We start from the raw sequence: 21741 nt of genomic DNA, 5'->3' as shown, positions 1-21741 counted from the left end.
TGCCTCAGCTCGTCTTGGCTCAACATGTTGCGTGCTGGGAATAATTTTAAAACGCTCGAAATTTGGGGGAACGGGAGGGGGGGTTCGCTCGCTCCACCCCTGAATTTTGTGGACGAAGGGGTACGAGTCCCGCTCCTGGACACCAATGTTGCAGGGCCGGGCGTCGGCCGCGAGCACGACCGCGAGATGGAGCAGTAGAGTCGGCTCGACCGATTGCCCGGAATTTAGATCGTACCTTTTCGGAAAACGGAAAAGTACGGGTCCCTTATCGGACCGTGAAGCGTCAATATTTCTGCCACGTGGTGCAGGGTTATTCGCCAATTTTCAAAATACCTACATAACCACGTGGCCATTTACCGAGTCTCCACACCCTCGACGGCACCTGTACGGAACGAGCCGCTTAGCGTACTCGAACCGTGTGCGATCCGAGTGGTTTATCGCCGAGGTCCGTCGGTCCAAATGTCCCGTTATAGCGGCAACAGCCTGACTAGTTTCCCAACACACAGCACGCTAAGCCAATGAAAAAGGACATGAACGAGCGGATACATTTCACAAATGGGGATGTTTTATTTACAATAATAATTGGGTGACGAGGGAAGCACGCAAGAGCAGAGTTAAACCGATTAAAAGAAATGCACGTATATATACAGCACGGCACTGAAACAATTTACTACTTAACTGACTGGCGCCACAAACACACATACGCACACACCCAAAGAATCGGACCAAAATGGTCTTTATTGAGGCCTGTCTCAGACCTGTCCGCCTCGTGCGGTCTTCAAAGACCAGGTCCTCGGGGCAGAACTGGAACCCCAGCACAATCCAGATTCCCTCACGACAGGGCTCCAGGCGAACGGAAGTCGGCAGGGCGAAAGCTGGCAGGAGAAGACCCTCCGTTGCCCCGACTGTGCTGTATCACGTGGTTGGGTTTTCGTATGTCATGACTCGCCCGCTAGGGGTGGCAGTGATGTACATCCGGGCGGCCAATAAAGCGGAGTTACTGCTTAACGCTCTCACTCTTCCTGTTCCACTGCACCTCGGACATTACACCGACCACTCCGTGCGCAGACGCTTTTCACTCCACCACCTTGCGTGCAGAAGTTCACTTCTTTGCAGAACTCTCAGAACTCCCCAACGCGCAGACCGCGCCTATAATTATAGCCCCTCTTCAGAGGGGGTGTGGGGGGGGGGGGAAACCGCCTCCTTGCAACCTTCCCTCTCTCACTGGCTGTTTTTTGGCGCACAAATCGCTCTTCGTCTCTCTCACTGGCCAAAACGGGCGGCAAGCTCCTTGATTGGCCAGAGGGCATGGTGACATCACGCGGAGCCCTTTCCTCCTGTCGCGATATCTCATTGGTGGGCGAGGATCACTTCACTCGTTGCACGCTCATTGGTCGAGCGCCGCCGCACGGCTCCTCCTTGAACTCCATCCACCATGACGTCGGCCAGAGCGAGGTGAAGGAAGCGAAGTGAAGGTGAGGGTGATGTTGTGTCGTCGGCGTTGATATTGGTGGAAAAATAAAAGAAAAACCCAAACTATCAAAATAACTCCACAGCACATGAACATTTAATTACCCATTAGACGAGGGTCGGGACCCAAACTGGCAACATGAACTTACAGATATAACTGATCTACAGGACCTGTATGTTGTGTGCTCATGGCTTCCAGATTCGCAACAGTTCGGCTGAAATGACGGATTGGGGAGAGGTGGACGGGACGATCATGAAACGGAAAACCTGAGAAGTTAAAACTTCTCGTGACGTCACCAGATTTGTGTGACGTTGTTTCCACACAGGCGGCTCATTTGAAGTTTGTTGAGATTGAGTTTTGTTCATCACGTTAACATCCTCCATGTTGGGAGTGTTGATGATGTTTTGTTCATCACGTTAAAATCCTCCGTGTTGGGAGTGTTGATGATGTTTTGTTCATCACGTTAACATCCTCCATGTTGGGAGTGTTGATGATGTTTTGTTCATCACGTTAAAATCCTCCATGTTGGGAGTGTTGATGATGTTTTGTTCATCACGTTAACATCCTCCATGTTGAGAGTGTTGATGATGTTTTGTTCATCACGATAACATCCTCCATGTTGGGAGTGTTGATGATGTTTTGTTCATCACGTTAACATCCTCCATGTTGGGAGTGTTGATGATGTTTTGTTCATCACGTTAACATCCTCCGTGTTGGGAGTGTTGATGATGTTTTGTTCATCACGTTAACATCCTCCATGTTGGGAGTGTTGACGGTGTTTTGTTCCATTTGTGTGGTTCGAGTCTCGGATACTTCCCCAGACCGAGCTGTCCGGATCATGGTGTCCATGTTCAAGTGAGCTTCGTGAAGGAGACCTCAACACAGACATGGCGATGAACATTTATCTCTCATTTGATCTTTTATTTCATCACCAGCGTCGTAATCCCCAAAATCACACCTTCTCACTCCCTTCCGAAACCCTAACATGTAATTAGTGACGTAATTACCTTGTCCGACGAGGTGAAACACGTGACGTTCAAATGAAACCTTCTGTCGATGGTCCAAGTGATCGTTCAGTTCTCCGATCGCGCCAAATCCTCCTCGTGCGTCAACATTATGTTCCTCATCACCAGGAAACGTCATTCGTTCCCCCCAGGATTTCATCAAACACCACACGACGTCAAACCGCCATTCACACACCCTCCCTACCAGAATACCATCATAAATGTGCAAGATTCTCATTGTTTTTCACTAATTCCTGATATGTATTTGTTTATTTATCGTGTTGATGATTGAGACTATTTTTACAGTTAATTGACGTCATTCCTCCGTCCGCGGAAATAGTGCATCTACCCATGAATTAACGCGCGGCGGTAAACTGCACTCCAATTCTCAACGGCGCGATAATAAAATAGTGCGTCTACACCGGAATTAACGCGCGGCGGTAAACTGCACTACAATTCTCAACGGCGCGATAATAAAATAGTGCGTCTACACCGGAATTAACGCGCGGCGGTAAACTGTACTACAATTCTCAACGGCGCGATAATAAAATAGTGCGTCTACACCGGAATTAACGCGCGGCGGTAAACTGCACTACAATTCTCAACGGCGCGATAATAAAATAGTGCGATCGCATTTTTGTTAATTTAAATATAAAAACGAGAAGCTGAACTCTGATTACAGGTCATAAACAGGGCGGATAAAATACTCGTGATGTTCATCAACTTGGGCCGCATGGTTTTTACCGAGATTAATCAGAGAAAAATAAATAAATTATACAAAAGGTGGAAAGAAATGATGCGGTGAGGAGGGGGCGTGGCTACAGGCAACTATGACGTCACAATGGTTGTTGTTGGAGACAATGAGAATTCCATATTCGGGATCATTCAACACAGAGATTGATTGTGAAACGCCATTCTGTGGATAGACGTGCATGAGAGATGTGGTCTCTGATCGCAGCGGTCATGATGTTCGTCTCCGGAGAACCATCCCGACCTCCACAGCAGGTAAGCGGTGATTGTAAGAGATAACGTTTTTGGGTTGATGGAGAAGTGAACCGGTGGTGTATTCCATGTTAGATTTTTCTTGTTTTGGATTCGATTGAAAATCCGAGTGAAGACGAGAGTGACACGGCGAGTGTGATTCAAATATAAAACGTTTCACGGAAATAACTTTCTCACAAGAACGTCGATCGTGGGGCGGAGTGTGTGTGAGTGGAGGAAGCGACATGAAGAGAGGTGATTCGTTATTTCAGTAAAATGGCCGCAGGAGTGGGATTCAAAACGATCCTCCATCCATTGAGATAATCAGAGATTGTTCAATATTTACAAATATGTAAACTAGATATGTAAAACTAAAAATATGTAAAATATGTCACAATTCTTCTTCTTCGTTTGATATGACGTCACAATTGATGCTGGGGACCTGATACTGCAGGCACGAAGCTGCACATACTGGCACGCACCGACGGGCCCACACTGGTATTAATAATAATAATATCACAATAATTGGTAGTAGTAAAAAGAATAACGTGATACAATGACCAATGTCTGTCAACCAATAACGACCTATATATTGTCTGTCAACCAGACAGGACACGGTGCTATGACGTTACGAATGATGTCACAATGCTTCCTCTTTTTTTTCTTTCAATTTTATGGCTTTCTTCAGTGTTGAAAAGGTGTATATATGGCAGCTGAAGTGTCGTTCCACCTTATCACGCCATTTATTTCTCAGAATAATGATAACAGCATCGATCTATAATTCCAGCAATGTGTGTGTGTGTGTGTGTGTGTGTGTGTGTGTGTGTGTGTGTGTGTGTGTGTGTGTGTGTGTGTGTGTCCGTCCATCTGTTTGTCTGCGACCACCATTTCTCAACAACTGCCGGTCCGATCTGATTGAAACTTGCCAGGAATATTGCCGGGGCCCCGCAGATGTGCCTTTTCGAGGTTTGATGTCAATCGGACAAGCAGTTCCCAAGTTACGGCCATTTATCTGTCGACCAATGACAAGACACGGTGCTATGACATCACGAATGACGTCACAATTAATGTTCATTTTTATTATTTTTTTTTTTGCATGATTGACGGTCCGATCTGATTGAAACTTGCCAGGAATATTGCTGGGGACCCGCGGATGTGCCTTTTCGAGGTTTGATATTAATCGGATAAGCGGTTCCCAAGTTACGGCCATTTATCTGTCGACCAATGACAAGACATGGTGCAATGACATCACGAATGACGTCACAATTAATGTTTATTTATTTATTTTTTATGAATATATTTACAGAGAGAGGGGTGAGAGAGGAGGGGGAGAGAGGAGGGGGGAGAGAGGAGGGGGGGAGAGAGGAGGGGGCGAGAGAGGGCTGCACATACTGGCACGCCCCTACGGGTCCGTACGAGTTTATGTATAATTCTAGCAATCTCTGTGTGTGTGTCTGTCTGTTTGTCTGCGACCGCAGCTTCTCGACGACCGCCGGTCCAATGGGATTGAAACTTGCCAGGAATATTGCATGGGCCCCGCAGATTTGCCTTTTCAAGGTTTGATGTCAACCGGACGAGTGGTTCCCAAGTTACGGCCATTTATCTGTCGACCAATGACAAGACACGGTGCTATGACATCACGAATGACGTCACAATTAATGTTCTTTTTTTGTGAATCCATTTACAGAGAGAGGGGTGAGAGAGGAGGGGGGAGAGAGGCGGGGGAAAGAGGGGGGAGAGGCGGGGGCAAGAGAGGGGGCGAGAGAGGGGAGGGAGAGAGGGGGGAGAGGGTGGAGGGAGAGAGGGGGAGAGAGAGGACTGCAAATACTGGCACGCACCTACAGGCCTGCCTCTACGGGCCCGTACTAGTTTATTTTAATTCGTGTTGGTGTTGTCGTTTAAACATTGGTTAAGAACACGTTATGGTCCATCATTCATGCCATGGTTGAGATTTAAGAGCAATCTGAGGCAATAAAGGTGTGTGTGTGTGTGTGTGTGTGTGTGTGTGTGTGTGTGTGTGTGTGTGTGTGTGTGTGTGTGTGTGTGTGTGTGTGTGTGTGTGTGAGTGTGAGTGTCAGTATGTCCTCCATAACCCCAAAACCATTTAAACCGAGCATCGTGAAATTTGCATGTGAAGGGAACTCCAAGGAAGTGAACATTGGGTGTTTGGGTTAATGAAAACATCCCTTTTGAAGATAATTAAAGGCCATATTTAATTAATATTCCCAGAATGTTTTGCCTCCATTCCCTTGGAACCTCCTCTGTTATCAAAACACAGGTGAATCGTTCATTCAACACCTGAACCACGTGTTCACCCGAGGCAGGTCCATACTTCCACTGGGATCTCATCAGGTCCCACTGCTTTGCCTTATAATGCTTCATCTTCCTCCTTCACACGTTCGGTTCTCATGACTCTCTCTCACCTTTCTCAAAAACTACCCCCTCACCTTTCTCCCTCAACTCTCCCCACTCACCCTTCTCCCACCATTCACCCCCTCACTCACCCTTCTCAAACTTGCCCCGCCCCCTCGCATCCACAAAGCTCGCTCCTTCCCCTTGCCTCTCACCACTCCACCTCTTCAAATCCTCAACTGCCTTCTGCCCCCCCTCTTCCCTCCCCCCTCCCCCAGCACCACAGAGCCTTTTCGCCCTCTCATCCGGCCCCTTCCCGGGCTATTCTGCAATCCCCCACACTCTTTCAACAATTCTCCTTACCTCCACCCCTCCTCCCTTCTCCGACCCTCCCCCCTCCACTCCCATCCCCTCCACCCAAAGCCTCCTCCCCTCCCTCTTCATTAACAGTGTGGACCTCAAATATCCGTGGCCTTCGCTCAAACCTTACAGATCTTTCCACAAAGGTTGCCACTGACAAACCAGACATAATCTGCTTCACAGAAACTTTTCTCCCTCAAGGCATCTCTGACTCCCAGGTATCTCTCCCTGGTTACTCCCTCCTCCGGTATGACAGACCTGCACCTCGTTCTGGTGGAGGAGTTGCTCTCTTCATCAAAAACTCCATTCCTCACTCTCCATGCACTGCCTTCACTCCCCCACACCCCCCAGGAATACCTCTGGCTACGGCTTCCACTCCACTCCCACCTAATGTTTATATGTGTGCTGTACCATCCACCAAACAGTGATGACTCCATTTACACCTCACTATCCGAAAAGATGGACCAACTTCTATCTTCTCATCTGAACTCTCTCTTCCTCAGATGTGGTGACTTCAATTGTCATTGTGCCAGTTGGCTCGGTGTGGGTACCTCTCACCTGTCATGGCACATCAGCAAAAGACTTCTGCGACTCATTGGGACTGACTCAATCGGTCAACATCTCAACCGATAGCAACCAGGATCCCAACCAATAGCACTCCATCTCTTGTGGATCTGATTTGACAAATTTCCCTGAAAATATCTGCTTTTCTTCTTCTGCTCCAAGAGGTTCTTCTGACCACGTGCTTGTCAAAGTGGACATCTCCCTGGTTGTTATCAGAGAACCACCTCAGCACCGTCGAGTCTGGCATGCACTCAGGCCGACTGGCAAGGTCTCCAAGCAGCCATCAAACTTCTAGACTAATCTCCCATCGCTACTTTCTCCAACTCCAACACACATAAACTCATCCTGGGAATTCTTTCAAAGAAACTTGCTCTCCCTCAGGCACAGATTTATCCCCCTCTCGTCTTCAGTTGTCCAACCCTTCTTCCCACCTATGATTCACTGAAGCTTGTGGCGAGGCAATTGTCCTAAAACAACTTGCCTTTGCCTCATGGAAAGCAAAGCCAACTGAGGGTAATCTCAGTTCCTTCCATAAAGCTCGGAACAAGTGTGTATCTACCCTCAGGAGAGCCAGAAAACATTTTTCGATGCGAAAGTCTGAACTCTCAAACCTCTCTCCCTTCTCCAAATCCTGGTAGCGTCCAATCAAATCTGTTTCTGGTGAATGTTCCCCCTCCATCCCCTCCCTCACCTCAAATGGCTGGACTGCTGATACCGCATGTGAAAAGGCTGAATGCCTAAACTCGGTGTTTGCATCGAAATCTTATGCATGAAACCCATCGCTTTCTGTACCCACCTTACCCAGTTGCATCCAACTGTCCATGGACTCTGTGTCCTGTTCTTGTGACAAAGTGGAGAGTTTGCTGTCAAACCTCAACTCAGATTCTGTAACCAGTCCAGATGGCATCAGACCACGTGTCCGAAAAACCTGCTCCTCTGCTCTTGTTCACCTTCTCTCTGTTCCACTCACCCTCTCATTTGCTCAAGGTCATCTGCCATCTGCTTGGAAATCAGCAAACATTACTGCCCTACATAAAAAGGTGCAAAAACAGATCCCTGCAACGACAGACAGATCAACCCTCTTACAATCATCAGTAAGGTGATGGAATCCATCATTGCTTCAGACATCAAAATCCTTCTTCTCCAATGGCTGGATTTTCGATCATCAATTTGGTTTCAGACCATGCACTCTCCCTTCGATATACTGCTTCTGCTCTCCTAACAATGGATGGAGATCCTCAATGCCAGGCATGAAATCACAGCCATATCCCTCGACATATCATGTGCTTTTGGCACGGTCTGGCACCCTGCCCTGCTCACCAAACTCTCTTCCTATGGTATCCAAGGCCATCTCCACTCACCGATCACAGACTTCCTCTCCTGTCGCAGTCAAAGTGTGGCCCAAAATGGAGTTCTCTCATCTCCTCATCCTGTCCAGGCTGGAGTTCCTCAAGGCAGTGTTCTGGGCCCTGTTCTTTTTCTGGTTTTAATCAATGATCTCTCCGACTCTCTGGAAAATCCTCTATATCTCTTTGCTGATGACTCCACCCTCTGCCGTACCATCTGTCATCCCTCAGACCGGCAAGCAGCAGCTTCTTCGCTCTCTGCAGATCTGGATAAAATCACAAACTGGTCCAACACGTGGAACATGTCTTTCAATCGTGACCAATCTCACACTCTCACTATGTCTCTCTGAAAGGACCTTTTGGAAAACTCCCCGCCCCGATCTACTTTCTAAACAATCCTCTGAAGAAATCCTTTCATTCAAACTTCTGCGTCTCTCTATCTGCCATGATCTTTCCTGGGAAATCCACATTTCCAATCCGGTCTCCAAAACCACTCGCCGACTCAGCATCCTCCGTCGTGCAAAGTCCTTCCTCAGCACACCTGAGCTCCTGACCACATGCAAAGCTGTCGTCCACAGTCTGATGGAGTCCTTCTCACTTCATCACACTTCATGTTGATGATGTTTTGTTCATCACATTAACATCCTCCATGTTGGGAGTGTTGATGATGTTTTGTTCATCACGTTAACATCCTCCATGTTGGGAGTGTTGATGATGTTTTGTTCATCACGTTAACATCCTCCATGTTGGGAGTGTTGACGGTGTTTTGTTCCATTTGTGTGGTTCGAGTCTCGGATACTTCCCCAGACCGAGCTGTCCGGATCATGGTGTCGATGTTCGAATGAGCTTCGTGGAGGAGACCTCAACACAGACATGGCGATGAACATTTATCTCTCATTTGATCCTTTATTTCATCACCAGCGTCGTAATCCCCAAAATCACACCTTCTCACTCCCTTCCGAAACCCTAACATGTAATCAGTGACGTAATTACCTTGTCCGACGAGGTGAAACACGTGACGTTCAAATGAAACCTTCTGTCGATGGTCCAAGTGATTGTTCAGTTCTCTGATCGCGCCAAATCCTCCTCGTGCGTCATTATTCTTCTCGTCGTCAACATCATGTTCTTCATCACCAGGAAACCTCCATCCACACACCCTCCCTTCCTTCACACCAGAATACCATCGTAAATGTGCAAGATTCACATTGTTTATCACTAATTACTGATATGTATTTGTGTATGACTAATTACTGATATGTATTTGTTCATCACTAATTACTGATATGTATTTGTTTATTTATCGTGTTGATGATTGAGACTATTTTTACAGTTAATTGACGTCATTCTCTGTCCCCGGAAATAGTGTGTCGACCCTGGAATTAACGCGCGGCGGTGAACCGCACCACAATTCTCAACGGCGCGATAATAAAATAGTGCGATCGGATTTTTGTGAAATTAAATATAAAAACGAGAACCTGAACTCTGATTACAGTTCAGAAACAGGGCGGATAAAACACTCGTGATGTTCATCAACTTGGGCCGCATGGTTTTACCGAGATTAATCAGAAAATAGGTCATAAATTCTTCAAAAGGTGGAACGGTCAAAATAAATGACGCGGCGAGGAGGGGGCGTGGCCACAGCCAATTATGACGTCACAATGGTTGTTGTTGGAGACAATGAGAATTCCATATTCGGGATCATTTAATGCAGATATTGATTGTGAAACGCCATTCCGTGGATAGACGTGCATGAGAGATGTGGTCTCTGATCGCAGCGGTCATGATGTTCGTCTCCGGAGAACCATCCCGACCTCCACAGCAGGTAAGCGGTGATTGTAAGAGATAACGTTTTTGGGTTGATGGAGAAGTGAACCGGTGGTGCATTCCATGTTAGATTTCTCTTGTTTTGGATTCGATTGAAAATCCGAGTGAAGACGAGAGTGACACGGCGAGTGTGATTCAAATATAAAATGTTTCACAGAAATAACTATCTCATAAGAACGTCGATCGTGGGGCGGAGTGTGTGTGAGTGGAGGAAGCGACATGAAGAGAGGTGATTCGTCATGTTAGTAAAATGGCCACAGGAGTGGGATTCAAAACGATCCTCCATCCATTGAGATGATCAGAGATTGTTGAAGATTCACAAACATTGAAACTCGAGTCCTGAAACAGTTTACTCGGAGTCAAAACAAGGTGTGTCTGGCCACGTGGGTGATGAACATCATTTTGTATCGTTCGTTCGTTCATTGAATGAATAAACCATCGTTCATCATTCTTATTAAAATGGCGGGATGCTGTGCTGTTGGAAGAACCATTGGATCACTGAAGGGTTTGAAAATGTGGAGACTCCCTGGAGATGGAAAATAAAATTATTCTGAGATGGAAACTCACTCTGGGGGTACTTTGTGTGTCGGCGAAGTTGTAGTCCCGTGTGTGTACATTTGTGTGTGGTGTTGTAATCACATTGTACTTGGTAGTTGGGGATAACTCGTAAGAAGATATAAATCATCGTGGAAACCTGTTTGGATAATTTATGTTTATCAAGAACATCCTGGAAAAGTTACTTCTGAGGAAACTTGTAGTGTGTGTGTGTGTGTGTGTGTGTGTGTGTGTGTGTGTGTGTGTGTGTGTGTGTGTGTGTGTGTGTGTGTGTGTCTGTGAGTGTCTCCTCCATAACTCCAAAACCATGAGACCGAGCATCGTGAAACTTTGCATGTGAAGGGAACTCCAAGGAAGTGAAAATTCGGTGTTTGGGTTAATTAAAACATCCCTTTTGAAGATAATTAAAGGCCTTAATTAATATTCCCAGAATGTTTTGGCTCCATTCCCTTGGAACCTCCTCTGTTATCATAACACAGGAGAATCGTTTATTCAACACCTGACTCCACATTCACCGAGGCAGGTCCAAACTTCCACTGGGATCTCATCAGGTCCCACTGCTTTGCCATTTTCATTCCTCTTTAGCCGGCTGTCTTGTCTTATGGCACTTTTCTGCAGAAATGAAAGATTCCAGGAGTAATCTTTAAAATCCCACATTGATATTCCTTGTGTCCTTTAAATTGTTGTGATCCCTGTTCACCATGAGCATGTGATGAAGAATATAAAGAATTTATTTTTGGTTGGAAACTGTAAGTGAACTTTCTCCACCAAGGAAACTTGGAATTTGTTCCTGAAAGGGAAAAGCTCCTTCATGGTCGTGTCGATGGAGGAATCTTCACATTCCTCGTTTGTTCAGTGGATATTGATATCGAAAAAATACATCTCAGGGCTGCTGTGCACTCACAGTTTGTACACTCACCTCTGAGCTGTGTTGCTTGGGTTAGAATCTCAATCCCGGTATAAACTGCCGCCCTGGTGTTTCACCTGTATTGCGGTCCATCAATGTGTGCACCATCAGAGGAACGTGAAGCACGAGGACCCGTGTGCAGCACTCATTGTCGGTGTACGTTGAAGGTTCCACGGTGTTTTTGTAAAGGGTAGTCGAGTTATCCGCAGCATTCTCAACAAATTACAAGTCACTTCCCAAACTCCTTAAAAAACTGAACTTGTCAAGTGTGGTTCAAATGATAAACTCTCGTACATTCCATGAACCACTGTGATTGTAACATCTTGGTCTTGTTTTGTTACAAAGTTTTGGATTTTGTTAAATAATTAATAAATGTTGTTTAGTTTAATTTCAATTTCTCTTGTTTCTAATTTCTTTTGTTTCTGCCCTTGTCCCTGTCCATAGTTGTTCCACAATGATGATGTGGAGGTACCGGTGATGTCGAGTGTTCGCGATGTCGTGTTCGTCACGATCGCGCTCCTCTTATTCGTCGTCGTGATCTCCTTTAAACCAGCGAGGTGGTTCGGGAGGAGGAGGAATCAAAGAAAGCCCGGCATTCACTGGTAAAGATCACGTGACTTTTCATCAATATTTAAATAATGCCTTCATCCAAGAGGACAAGATAGTACAGATCTTTGAAACGAGTTTACATTAAATTCTTACGAATCATCAAGTCTGGCAAACGAATGTCTGGTCCAGTGACAACAGGGAGGACCGGAACACGGAGCACACTCTCCTTCAAAGTGACATTCAGTCTGAATCCTGAAAGTGACATTCAGTCTGTTTCCTGTCTGAATCCTGACAAACCACAATTAAAACGGGTTCAGACACTCCGAGCAGAGTCGAGGTCCGAAATGCTGTTCTACCATACTTCAGCGGAACGTCTTAGGCAGTTGAGCGATGTGCTGGAACTTCCTTCATGGCCGGTACTGAATTGGTGACATGAATGGTTTTGCCATGTCGGATGGGGCTATGTTTTGTTTGGGACAGGAGTCGCCCCTGAACCCAACCTCTTCTTCAATGGACTATCAAGAGCCACTGCGGCTCGGAATTAGGAAAAGGAGAATCACTCCACAGAGCCCAAGTTATTATCTATATATTAATACTGAAGGACCAATTTTATGCTCCTCCGAGCGGTCGCGTCCCGTTTTTCTCGGTACTGTGACCTGGACTGAAGAAACTTCGTCCCTGTAAGAGTGCATCGCACATGGTGCCAATAGTCAACCTTCAACTCTGAAGCAGAGTAAACACTTTTTGTTGAGACGGGGGCGAGGAGTGAAGAGGCGGGGGGCAAGGTAAGCACATTTTTGGGCGGGTGTAAGCAAATTGAAGGCAAGGGGTGGGAGGCGGGGGGAATGGGGCAGGGGCGGGGGATGAGTAGGCGGAGGCAAGCAAGCCCTGTCCAGTCCATGTCCCTCGAGTGTGGGTGAGCTGGTGAGGGTGGTTGAATGAACGGAATCCGTCTGTGACGGGGTTTCGGCTAGTCATTATTATTGTTATTATGATGTTTTTCCTCACAAAGTGTATTCAACAACAGGGTAGGGAAAACAAAAGATACAATTACAAAAGAACTATTGCAAACTGCGTGCCCTGGGTTTCATACGATCGGAAGGTCCTCAGACAACCTTAAGGCCTCAGACACACCATAAGAAAGAAATGACCAAGGAGACAGACAAGACTGGAAATACCGTAGGATGTGTTCGCTTGTACACAAACAGGCCCACGGTCCGGAGTCTGGTCTTAATACCTCCTCCTCTGCAGGTGGATGGACATTTTGTTTTCACCCCTTTCTCTTTTGTTTGTTTGTTCGTCTGATTGTGAACAATATCTCAAAAATTTGAAGATGGATTTGGAGGAAATTTGTTGGAGAGGTTTGGCATGTGACACTGACTGAATGATTCGATTTTGGTGAAGATCTGAATCCGGATCTGGATCCGAGGATTTTTTAAACTCATTTTTCACGATTGAATGATAGTGCGAAAACGATACACATACAGTGTGATATCTCAAAAAGTTAGGGACGGATTCGGATGAAACTTGGAGGATGAGTTTGTTGGTGACCAGAACAAGCCGATTACATTTTAGTTTACGTCCAAATCCAGATCCAGCCTTTCACTGGGATACAAAACGTAAACTAATCAGCCTGGCGGAGGGATGTGTTCTTCCGACTGTCCTTGTTGATGCTTGTATTTCAGTGTCTGGAGTTTCGTTGAGATTTGATTGGTCAAGATATCTTTCAATCAGACCATGTGTGTAAGGAATTGAATCGTCTCATCTTCGTTTTCTTCAATGCAACACTCATGGAACATGTGTTTGGTCGTTCACAAAATCATACATTTTCCTCAAACTTACGAGCATTGCCCTTGTTTTGTTGCAGTTTTTGTTGTGGCCGGAAGCACTTGCAGAAAAAAATGGGAAAAAAGGAGTGGCCGTTGCTGGAGGAGGATCAACAAAAGGAGGTGTTGGAGATTCAAAAGGTGAAGGAAGATGAGGATAAAAGAATGGAAGAAAAAAAGGCATTGTTTGAACAGTTGTGGCAGAGAGAGAGACAGAAACTACAGGAAAGAGGTGAAAAATTGCACCAGAAAGAAGAACGAATGAAAGAAAGAGAGCGATTAATTCAGCTCGCAGAAAAATCTGTGCAGGAAAAAGACGTTCAACACAGACATGAGGATGAACGATGGAGAAAAGAGAGAGAACAGCAGAATAAAACAGAGGAAGAGCAGCAGAGGAGAAACAAGGAAGAGGAAATGAGAAAACGTGATGAGGAAGAACAGGAGAAAAAGAATGAAGAAGAGCTAAATAAAATAAAGGAGGCAGAGTGGAGGGAAATGGAAGAGGGATTCCTGAGAGAACAAGAGGAATTCCTACGATGGAAGGACTCGGTCCATCAGGAGCAGACACGCAGAATGCTTGAGATTCAGCAAAAAGAGCAACAAGTTTTAAACAGTGAGCACGTGCTGTTCGGGTTGGAGAGAGAGATTGATAAACGAGAGAGAATCGAGTTGGAACAACAGGCTCGATTTGATAAAAATATGGAATTGAAAGACCTCGAGATTAAACACAGAGAGTTTGAGACATGTCGCCAAGAGGACGAGATTAGATTGAGAGAACAAGATGTGGAGAAGAGGGAGAAACTGGTGCACCAAAGAGAAGAGGAGGAGAGTGGGCGGCAAGATAAATTTGTGGAGACAAAGAGAATAAAAGAGGAAGAGTCTTTGTGTCGAGAGCAGGCGGTACATCTGCTGGAGCTGGAGATATGTAAACGAGAAAACGACGTTCAGACACGGGAACATGAGGTTTGGCGATGTGAGGAAAAGGAGAGAAAGAGACGAGAGCACGATAAACGAGGGGAAATGAAACAGGAAGAGGTGCACCAGAAAGAAAAAGAACCACGTAGACAGAGAAAGAAAAAAATACAAAAGCACAGAGAGGAAGGACAGAGGAAACGTGATGAGGAACGAAAACCTGAACGTGATGAATCGCTCAAACAGCAACCAGGTCAACAACAGAAACCACACGTTGTTGGAGTGCAGAAGGAACAAAAACCTCAACGTGATCAAAGCCAGCAACAGGTGCAGCACGGTGTTGATGGATCAGACCGTATGCAGGACCTTCAACAGGTGAGGACTCTTTGGTACTTGGGAGAAGTTGGGGGTGAACACACTGGGTACAAACACAGTGAACCCCACGATGAAGTTGTTCAGTTGGATAATTGTAATTATTATTTTTGTGATCAAGGTCACAAATTGGCATGGTCATCCCCACGTAGGATAAATAACAAGAATTATAACTCACCTTGATTGGATCAAATCGACTAATTCACCTTGTCATCGATTACCTGTTCCATCAGTTCATCTCCTGATGTTCCCTTTCCTGAACAAGTTATCAATCTGATGAACACATCAATGTGTTTAATCTTTTATATTTTTATTCTTTCTCCAAAGACCCCCCAGAACAGGCGCTCGTTCCCTCCTCCTCCACCCTCTTACAAGAAACCTTCTTACCGGATGGAACGTAAGTTACCAAGATTCTTACCTCGCATAAATTATTACAAACTTTGTCTAAACTCCGTGTTCTTCACCTCCATAGTGTCCCATTTTGTCCGTGCCTTCGAAATGGTGAAAACACGAATGTTTTGCTGCAATCGAAGTCAGAGAAGTACCAAACAAATCTTCCAGTTGGTGGAAGTGTGGTTCGAGTGTTGATGTGTTCATGCAGAAGTCATTGTGTGCACCTGGATGATCATTAAAGTTAATTGTTTGAAAAATCAAATTTTTACAATCCCACTTCCAATTTGCTTGGGGTGACTCGAGCTCCCTTCCCATAAGTTGTACATCTTGGTTCACCCGAAGGACATCAGAGGTTTTTAAATATAAATTTGAACAGTAAGTGGGGATTTGTGTGCTTCTGCAGGAGGTGCAGGCATGATGGACCAAACTACCAAAGTTCTCTTGTAAACTGTTAGAAAGTAAAGGTTCATGTAAATAAGGTGGGAGATGGTGATGAAGAAAAATCAAGATGTGAAATTGCAGGGGGAAGTGAAATAACATTGAGAGTGAGAGAGTGAGAGAGTGAGAGAGTGAGAGAGTGAGAGAGTGAGAGAGTGAGAGAGTGAGAGAGTGAGAGAGAGAAATTCATTCCAGGACTGCATTGGGACACGTGATAATGATGGAGATTATGATGACAATGCTGCTTCGTCTTTTTGACCTTGTTGTTGTTGTTGTTGTTGTTGTTGTTGTTGTTGTTGTTGTTGTTGTTGTTGTGGTTGTTGTTGTTGGCGGTGTTGTTGTTGTTGTTGTTGTTGTTGTTGTTGTTGTTGTTGTTGTTGTTGTTGTTGTTGTTGTTGTTGTTGTGTGCAGAGGAAGACGTCATCGTGACAGTTGCTGGGGAGGAAGATGCCATGTTTGGCAGAGATTCCAACATCGTTCCATCGTACAAACTGTCCAGAAACAAAAGACGATACACCAGGCTCTTACAGATGGCAGATTCAGCATTTTTTCAATGAACATCAGTCTCAAGAACTCCAGGTACTTACACCTTCCATGGACTTGATTTAATGATTTGCATCCTTTTTGTGTCCTTGTTTGTCAATTTGTCACTTCCTTGTTTATGATGAGAACTCAATAATTCCGAGTGAAGACAATTTACACGTTAGAATGAATCGGCCAACATGAAACAGGTGAGGTCTCTCCCTGATTTGTACAATCAATGCCAATCATGGTCTGTCACTCATGAAGGAAACTGCAGCCATGAACACTTGGGATTTGCTGCGTCACTTCATCACTGGACACCATGTGTCACTTCATCACTGGACACCATACTTCACTTCATCACTGGACACCATGCATCACTTCATCACTGGACACCATGTGTCACTTCATCACTGGACACCATACTTCACTTCATCACTGGACACCATGCGTCACCATCACTGGACACCATGCGTCACCATCATTGCACACCATGTGTCACCATCACTGGACACCATGTGTCACCATCACTGGACACCATGTGTCACCATCACTGGACACCATGCATCACTTCATCATTGCACACCATGTGTCACCATCATTGCACACCATTCGTCACCATCACTGGACACCATGTGTCACCATCACTGGACACCATGTGTCACCATCACTGGACACCATGCATCACTTCATCATTGCACACCATGCGTCACCATCATTGCACACCATGTGTCACCATCACTGGACACCATGCATCACTTCATCATTGCACACCATGTGTCACCATCACTGGACACCATGCATCACCATCACTGGACACCATGCGTCACCATCATTGCACACCATGTGTCACTTCATCACTGGACACCATGCATCATCATCATTGCACACCATACATCACCTCATCACTGGACACCATGCATCACCAACACTGAACACCATGCGTCACCTCATCACTGTACACCATGCGTCACCATCATTGCACACCGTGTCACTTCATCATTGCACACCATGCGTCACCATCACTGGACACCATGTGTCACCATCACTGGACACCATGTGTCACCATCACTGGACACCATGCATCACTTCATCATTGCACACCATGCGTCACCATCATTGCACACCATGTGTCACCATCACTGGACACCATGCATCACTTCATCATTGCACACCATGTGTCACCATCACTGGACACCATGCGTCACCATCATTGCACACCATGTGTCACTTCATCACTGGACACCATGCATCATCATCATTGCACACCATACATCACCTCATCACTGGACACCATGCATCACCAACACTGGACACCATGCGTCACCTCATCACTGTACACCATGCGTCACCATCATTGCACACCGTGTCACTTCATCATTGCACACCATACGTCACCTCATCACTGGACACCATGCATCACCAACACTGGACACCATGCGTCACCTCATCACTGTACACCATGCGTCATCATCATTGCACACCATGTGTCACTTCATCACTGGACACCACGCGTCTCCTCAACACTGTGTAAACACATTTACACCCCAACATTATCTTTACCGTTTTTTTGTTTCCTCCTTCCCTTCAGCTGCTGCCATCATCATCTGGATCGACTTCAAATATTCTTCCAAAACATCTCCAGCCTGAGCGGCCTCATCTCCTCAATAATCATTCCCAATGGCTCTCCTTCATTGCTGTTCCTGAAGGATCTTTTCCACAAGTATCCCTCCAAGGTTCTCCAACCTTGATGTTACATTTCACTCCAGCACCCAAGACTCCACTGTTGAATTGTCTTTGATAAAAGTGTTAATTTTCTTGTGTGAATGTAGATTTTCTCTTGTAATGACAGAGAATAAAATTGACCTAAAATCTCTTTTCCTTTCAAGTTATGTTATTTATAAATCCAAGGAACGGTGTCGAAAATATTGTTTTGGAAATGTCTCCTCATGATTACTAATTATGTAAGTAATTTAAAGTGTTTCTGTGTTTGTTTCTCTTTCGAGGCCAAACCGGAGCACGGAGAGGAAGCAAATTTTGGGTTCTTGTATTTCAGAAACTTGGCTAAGTTTTAAGCTGCTGCACGTTGGCCTTGACCCTTGACCGTGGGTACCCCTGGAACGTTTGTAATATTTAGTGTTGATTAGACCAGCTGTTTTTATTTCTTAGATTTCCAGACCTACACAAACGTGTCGACAGTGAATTTCCTTCAAGGGTTGAGTGATTTGGGGGGATGGAGGGGGTTGTGCCCACGACCTGACCCTGGGTATTCCCAGCATGTTTGTAAAATTTGATTGAGATAGTTGCAGGGGTGTGAAATTTTATATCAATCAAGGAAAAGGCTTCACACACACAAACACAAACAACACACCGCGTTGAGGAAAGCGGCACATAATCACCTCGTCACACCATCTCACTCACTGCTTGGTGGCGTTGATGGCGATTCCGAAACCACAACCCTCAGGGTTTGCATATCGCCCCTCAGTGTTTGCATAGTTGCATCCATATTGTGCTCCAAATCCCCTTTCAATTCTTACATGTTTGTTTTTAAATACTCACTCATTGCTCGTCTGAGCATCTCCACCAAATGGTTCATGTCAAGCGACCCTGACGAAGCCGATTCGCTTTGGTCGGGCGCGGATCCGCCAAGGGTCGGGAGGGAAGTGTGACGGAGGGAAGTGTCATACACCACCCCTGCGCCCTTTACGGACTTTGTGTTTGGTTGTGGGGGATGGTCAACCTGCATGGAGGTGGTGTCCAAGACCATGGGTTCATCTACACTATTACCACAACTACTACCCACCTGCCTCAGCTCGTCTTGGCTCAACATGTTGCGTGCTGGGAATAATTTTAAAACGCTCGAAATTTGGGGGAACGGGAGGGGGGGTTCGCTCGCTCCACCCCTGAATTTTGTGGACGAAGGGGTACGAGTCCCGGTCCTGGACACCAATGTTGCAGGGCCGGGCGTCGGCCGCGAGCACGACCGCGAGATGGAGCAGTAGAGTCGGCTCGACCGATTGCCCGGAATTTAGATCGTACCTTTTCGGAAAACGGAAAAGTACGGGTCCCTTATCGGACCGTGAAGCGTCAATATTTCTGCCACGTGGTGCAGGGTTATTCGCCAATTTTCAAAATACCTACATAACCACGTGGCCATTTACCGAGTCTCCACACCCTCGACGGCACCTGTACGGAACGAGCCGCTTAGCGTACTCGAACCATGTGCGATCCGAGTGGTTTATCGCCGAGGTCCGTCGGTCCAAATGTCCCGTTATAGCGGCAACAGCCTGACTAGTTTCCCAACACACATCACGCTAAGCCAATGAAAAAGGACATGAACGAGCGGATACATTTCACAAATGGGGATGTTTATTTACAATAATAATTGGGTGACGAGGGAAGCACGCAAGAGCAGAGTTAAACCGATTAAAAGAAATGCACGTATATATACAGCACGGCACTTATACAATTTCCTACTTAACTGACTGGCGCCACAAACACACATACGCACACAGCCAAAGAATCGGACCAAAATGGTCTTTATTGAGGCCTGTCTCGGACCTGTCCGCCTCGTGCGGTCTTCAAAGACCAGGTCCTCGGGGCAGAACTGGAACCCCAGCACAATCCAGATTCCCTCACGACAGGGCTCCAGGCGAACGGAAGTCGGCAGGGCGAAAGCTGGCAGGAGAAGACCCTCCGTTGCCCCGACTGTGCTGTATCACGTGGTTGGGTTTTCGTATGTCATGACTCGCCCGCTAGGGGTGGCAGTGATGTACATCCGGGCGGCCAATAAAGCGGAGTTACTGCTTAACGCTCTCACTCTTCCTGTTCCACTGCACCTCGGACATTACACCGACCACTCCGTGCGCAGACGCTTTTCACTCTACCACCTTGCACGCAGATGTTCACTTCTTTGCAGAACTCTCAGAACTCCCCAACGCGCAGACCGCGCCTATAATTATAGCCCCTCTTCAGAGGGGGTGTGGGGGGGGGGGGAAACCGCCTCCTTGCAACCTTCCCTCTCTCACTGGCTGTTTTTTGGCGCACAAATCGCTCTTCGTCTCTCTCACTGGCCAAAACGGGCGGCAAGCTCCTTGATTGGCCAGAGGGCATGGTGACATCACGCGGAGCCCTTTCCTCCTGTCGCGATATCTCATTGGTGGGCGACGATCACTTCACTCGTTGCACGCTCATTGGTCGAGCGCCGCCGCACGGCTCCTCCTTGAACTCCATCCACCATGACGTCGGCCAGAGCGAGGTGAAGGAAGCGAAGTGAAGGTGAGGGTGATGCGGTGTCGTCGGCGTTGATATTGGTGGAAAAATGAAAGAAAAACCCAAACTATCAAAATAACTCCACAGCACATGAACATTTAATTACCCATTAGACGAGGATCGGGACCCTAACTGGCAACATTAACTTGCAGATATAACTGATCTACAGGACCTGTATGTTGTGTGATCATGGCTTCCAGATTCGCAACAGTTCGGCTGAAATGACGGATTGGGGAGAGGTGGACGGGACGATCATGAAACGGAAAACCTGAGAAGTTAAAACTTCTCGTGACGTCACCAGATTTGTATGACGTTGTTTCCACACAGGCGGCTCATTTGAAGTTTGTTGAGATTGAGTTTTGTTCATGACGTTAACATCCTCCATGTTGGGAGTGTTGATGATGTTTTGTTCATCACGTTAACATCCTCCATGTTGGGAGTGTTGATGATGTTTTGTTCATCACGTTAACATCCTCCATGTTGAGAGTGTTGATGATGTTTTGTTCATCACGTTAACATCCTCCATGTTGGGAGTGTTGATGATGTTTTGTTCATCACGTTAACATCCTCCATGTTGGGAGTGTTGATGATGTTTTGTTCATCACGTTAACATCCTCCATGTTGGGAGTGTTGATGATGTTTTGTTCATCACGATAACATCCTCCATGTTGGGAGTGTTGATGATGTTTTGTTCATCACGTTAACCTCCTCCATGTTGGGAGTGTTGATGATGTTTTGTTCATCACGTTAACATCCTCCATGTTGAGAGTGTTGATGATGTTTTGTTCATCACGTTAACATCCTCCATGTTGGGAGTGTTGATGATGTTTTGTTCATCACGTTAACATCCTCCATGTTGGGAGTGTTGATGATGTTTTGTTCATCACGTTTACATCCTCCATGTTGGGAGTGTTGATGATGTTTTGTTCATCACGTTAACATCCTCCATGTTGGGAGTGTTGATGATGTTTTGTTCATCACGTTTACATCCTCCATGTTGGGAGTGTTGATGATGTTTTGTTCATCACGTTAACATCCTCCGTGTTGGGAGTGTTGATGATGTTTTGTTCATCACGTTAACATCCTCCATGTT

At 46.1% G+C, this 21741-nt stretch overlaps 1 protein-coding gene across 1 annotated transcript; it reads left to right on the top strand.

Annotated features, from left to right (window-relative positions):
• Positions 1-9409: 9409 nt before the first annotated feature.
• On the top strand, positions 9410-18256 carry LOC147008925 (uncharacterized). The gene is made up of 5 exons (XM_085864583.1): positions 9410-11966; positions 13781-15026; positions 15351-15420; positions 16266-16433; positions 17968-18256. The coding sequence occupies exons 1-4, from the start codon at positions 11842-11844 to the stop codon at positions 16409-16411; spliced, it is 1587 nt and encodes a 528-aa protein (XP_085720709.1). The 5' UTR covers positions 9410-11841; the 3' UTR covers positions 16412-16433; positions 17968-18256.
• The last annotated feature ends 3485 nt before the right edge of the window (positions 18257-21741 follow it).

The sequence above is a fragment of the Eptatretus burgeri genome, chromosome 18 (assembly GCF_056783735.1).
Source record: "Eptatretus burgeri isolate ZD-2024b chromosome 18, Ebu_testis_v1, whole genome shotgun sequence".
NCBI classification, from domain to species: domain Eukaryota; kingdom Metazoa; phylum Chordata; class Myxini; order Myxiniformes; family Myxinidae; genus Eptatretus; species Eptatretus burgeri.
The sequence above is the reverse complement of the archived record's forward strand: the minus strand, read 5'-3'. Positions and strand labels throughout refer to the sequence as shown.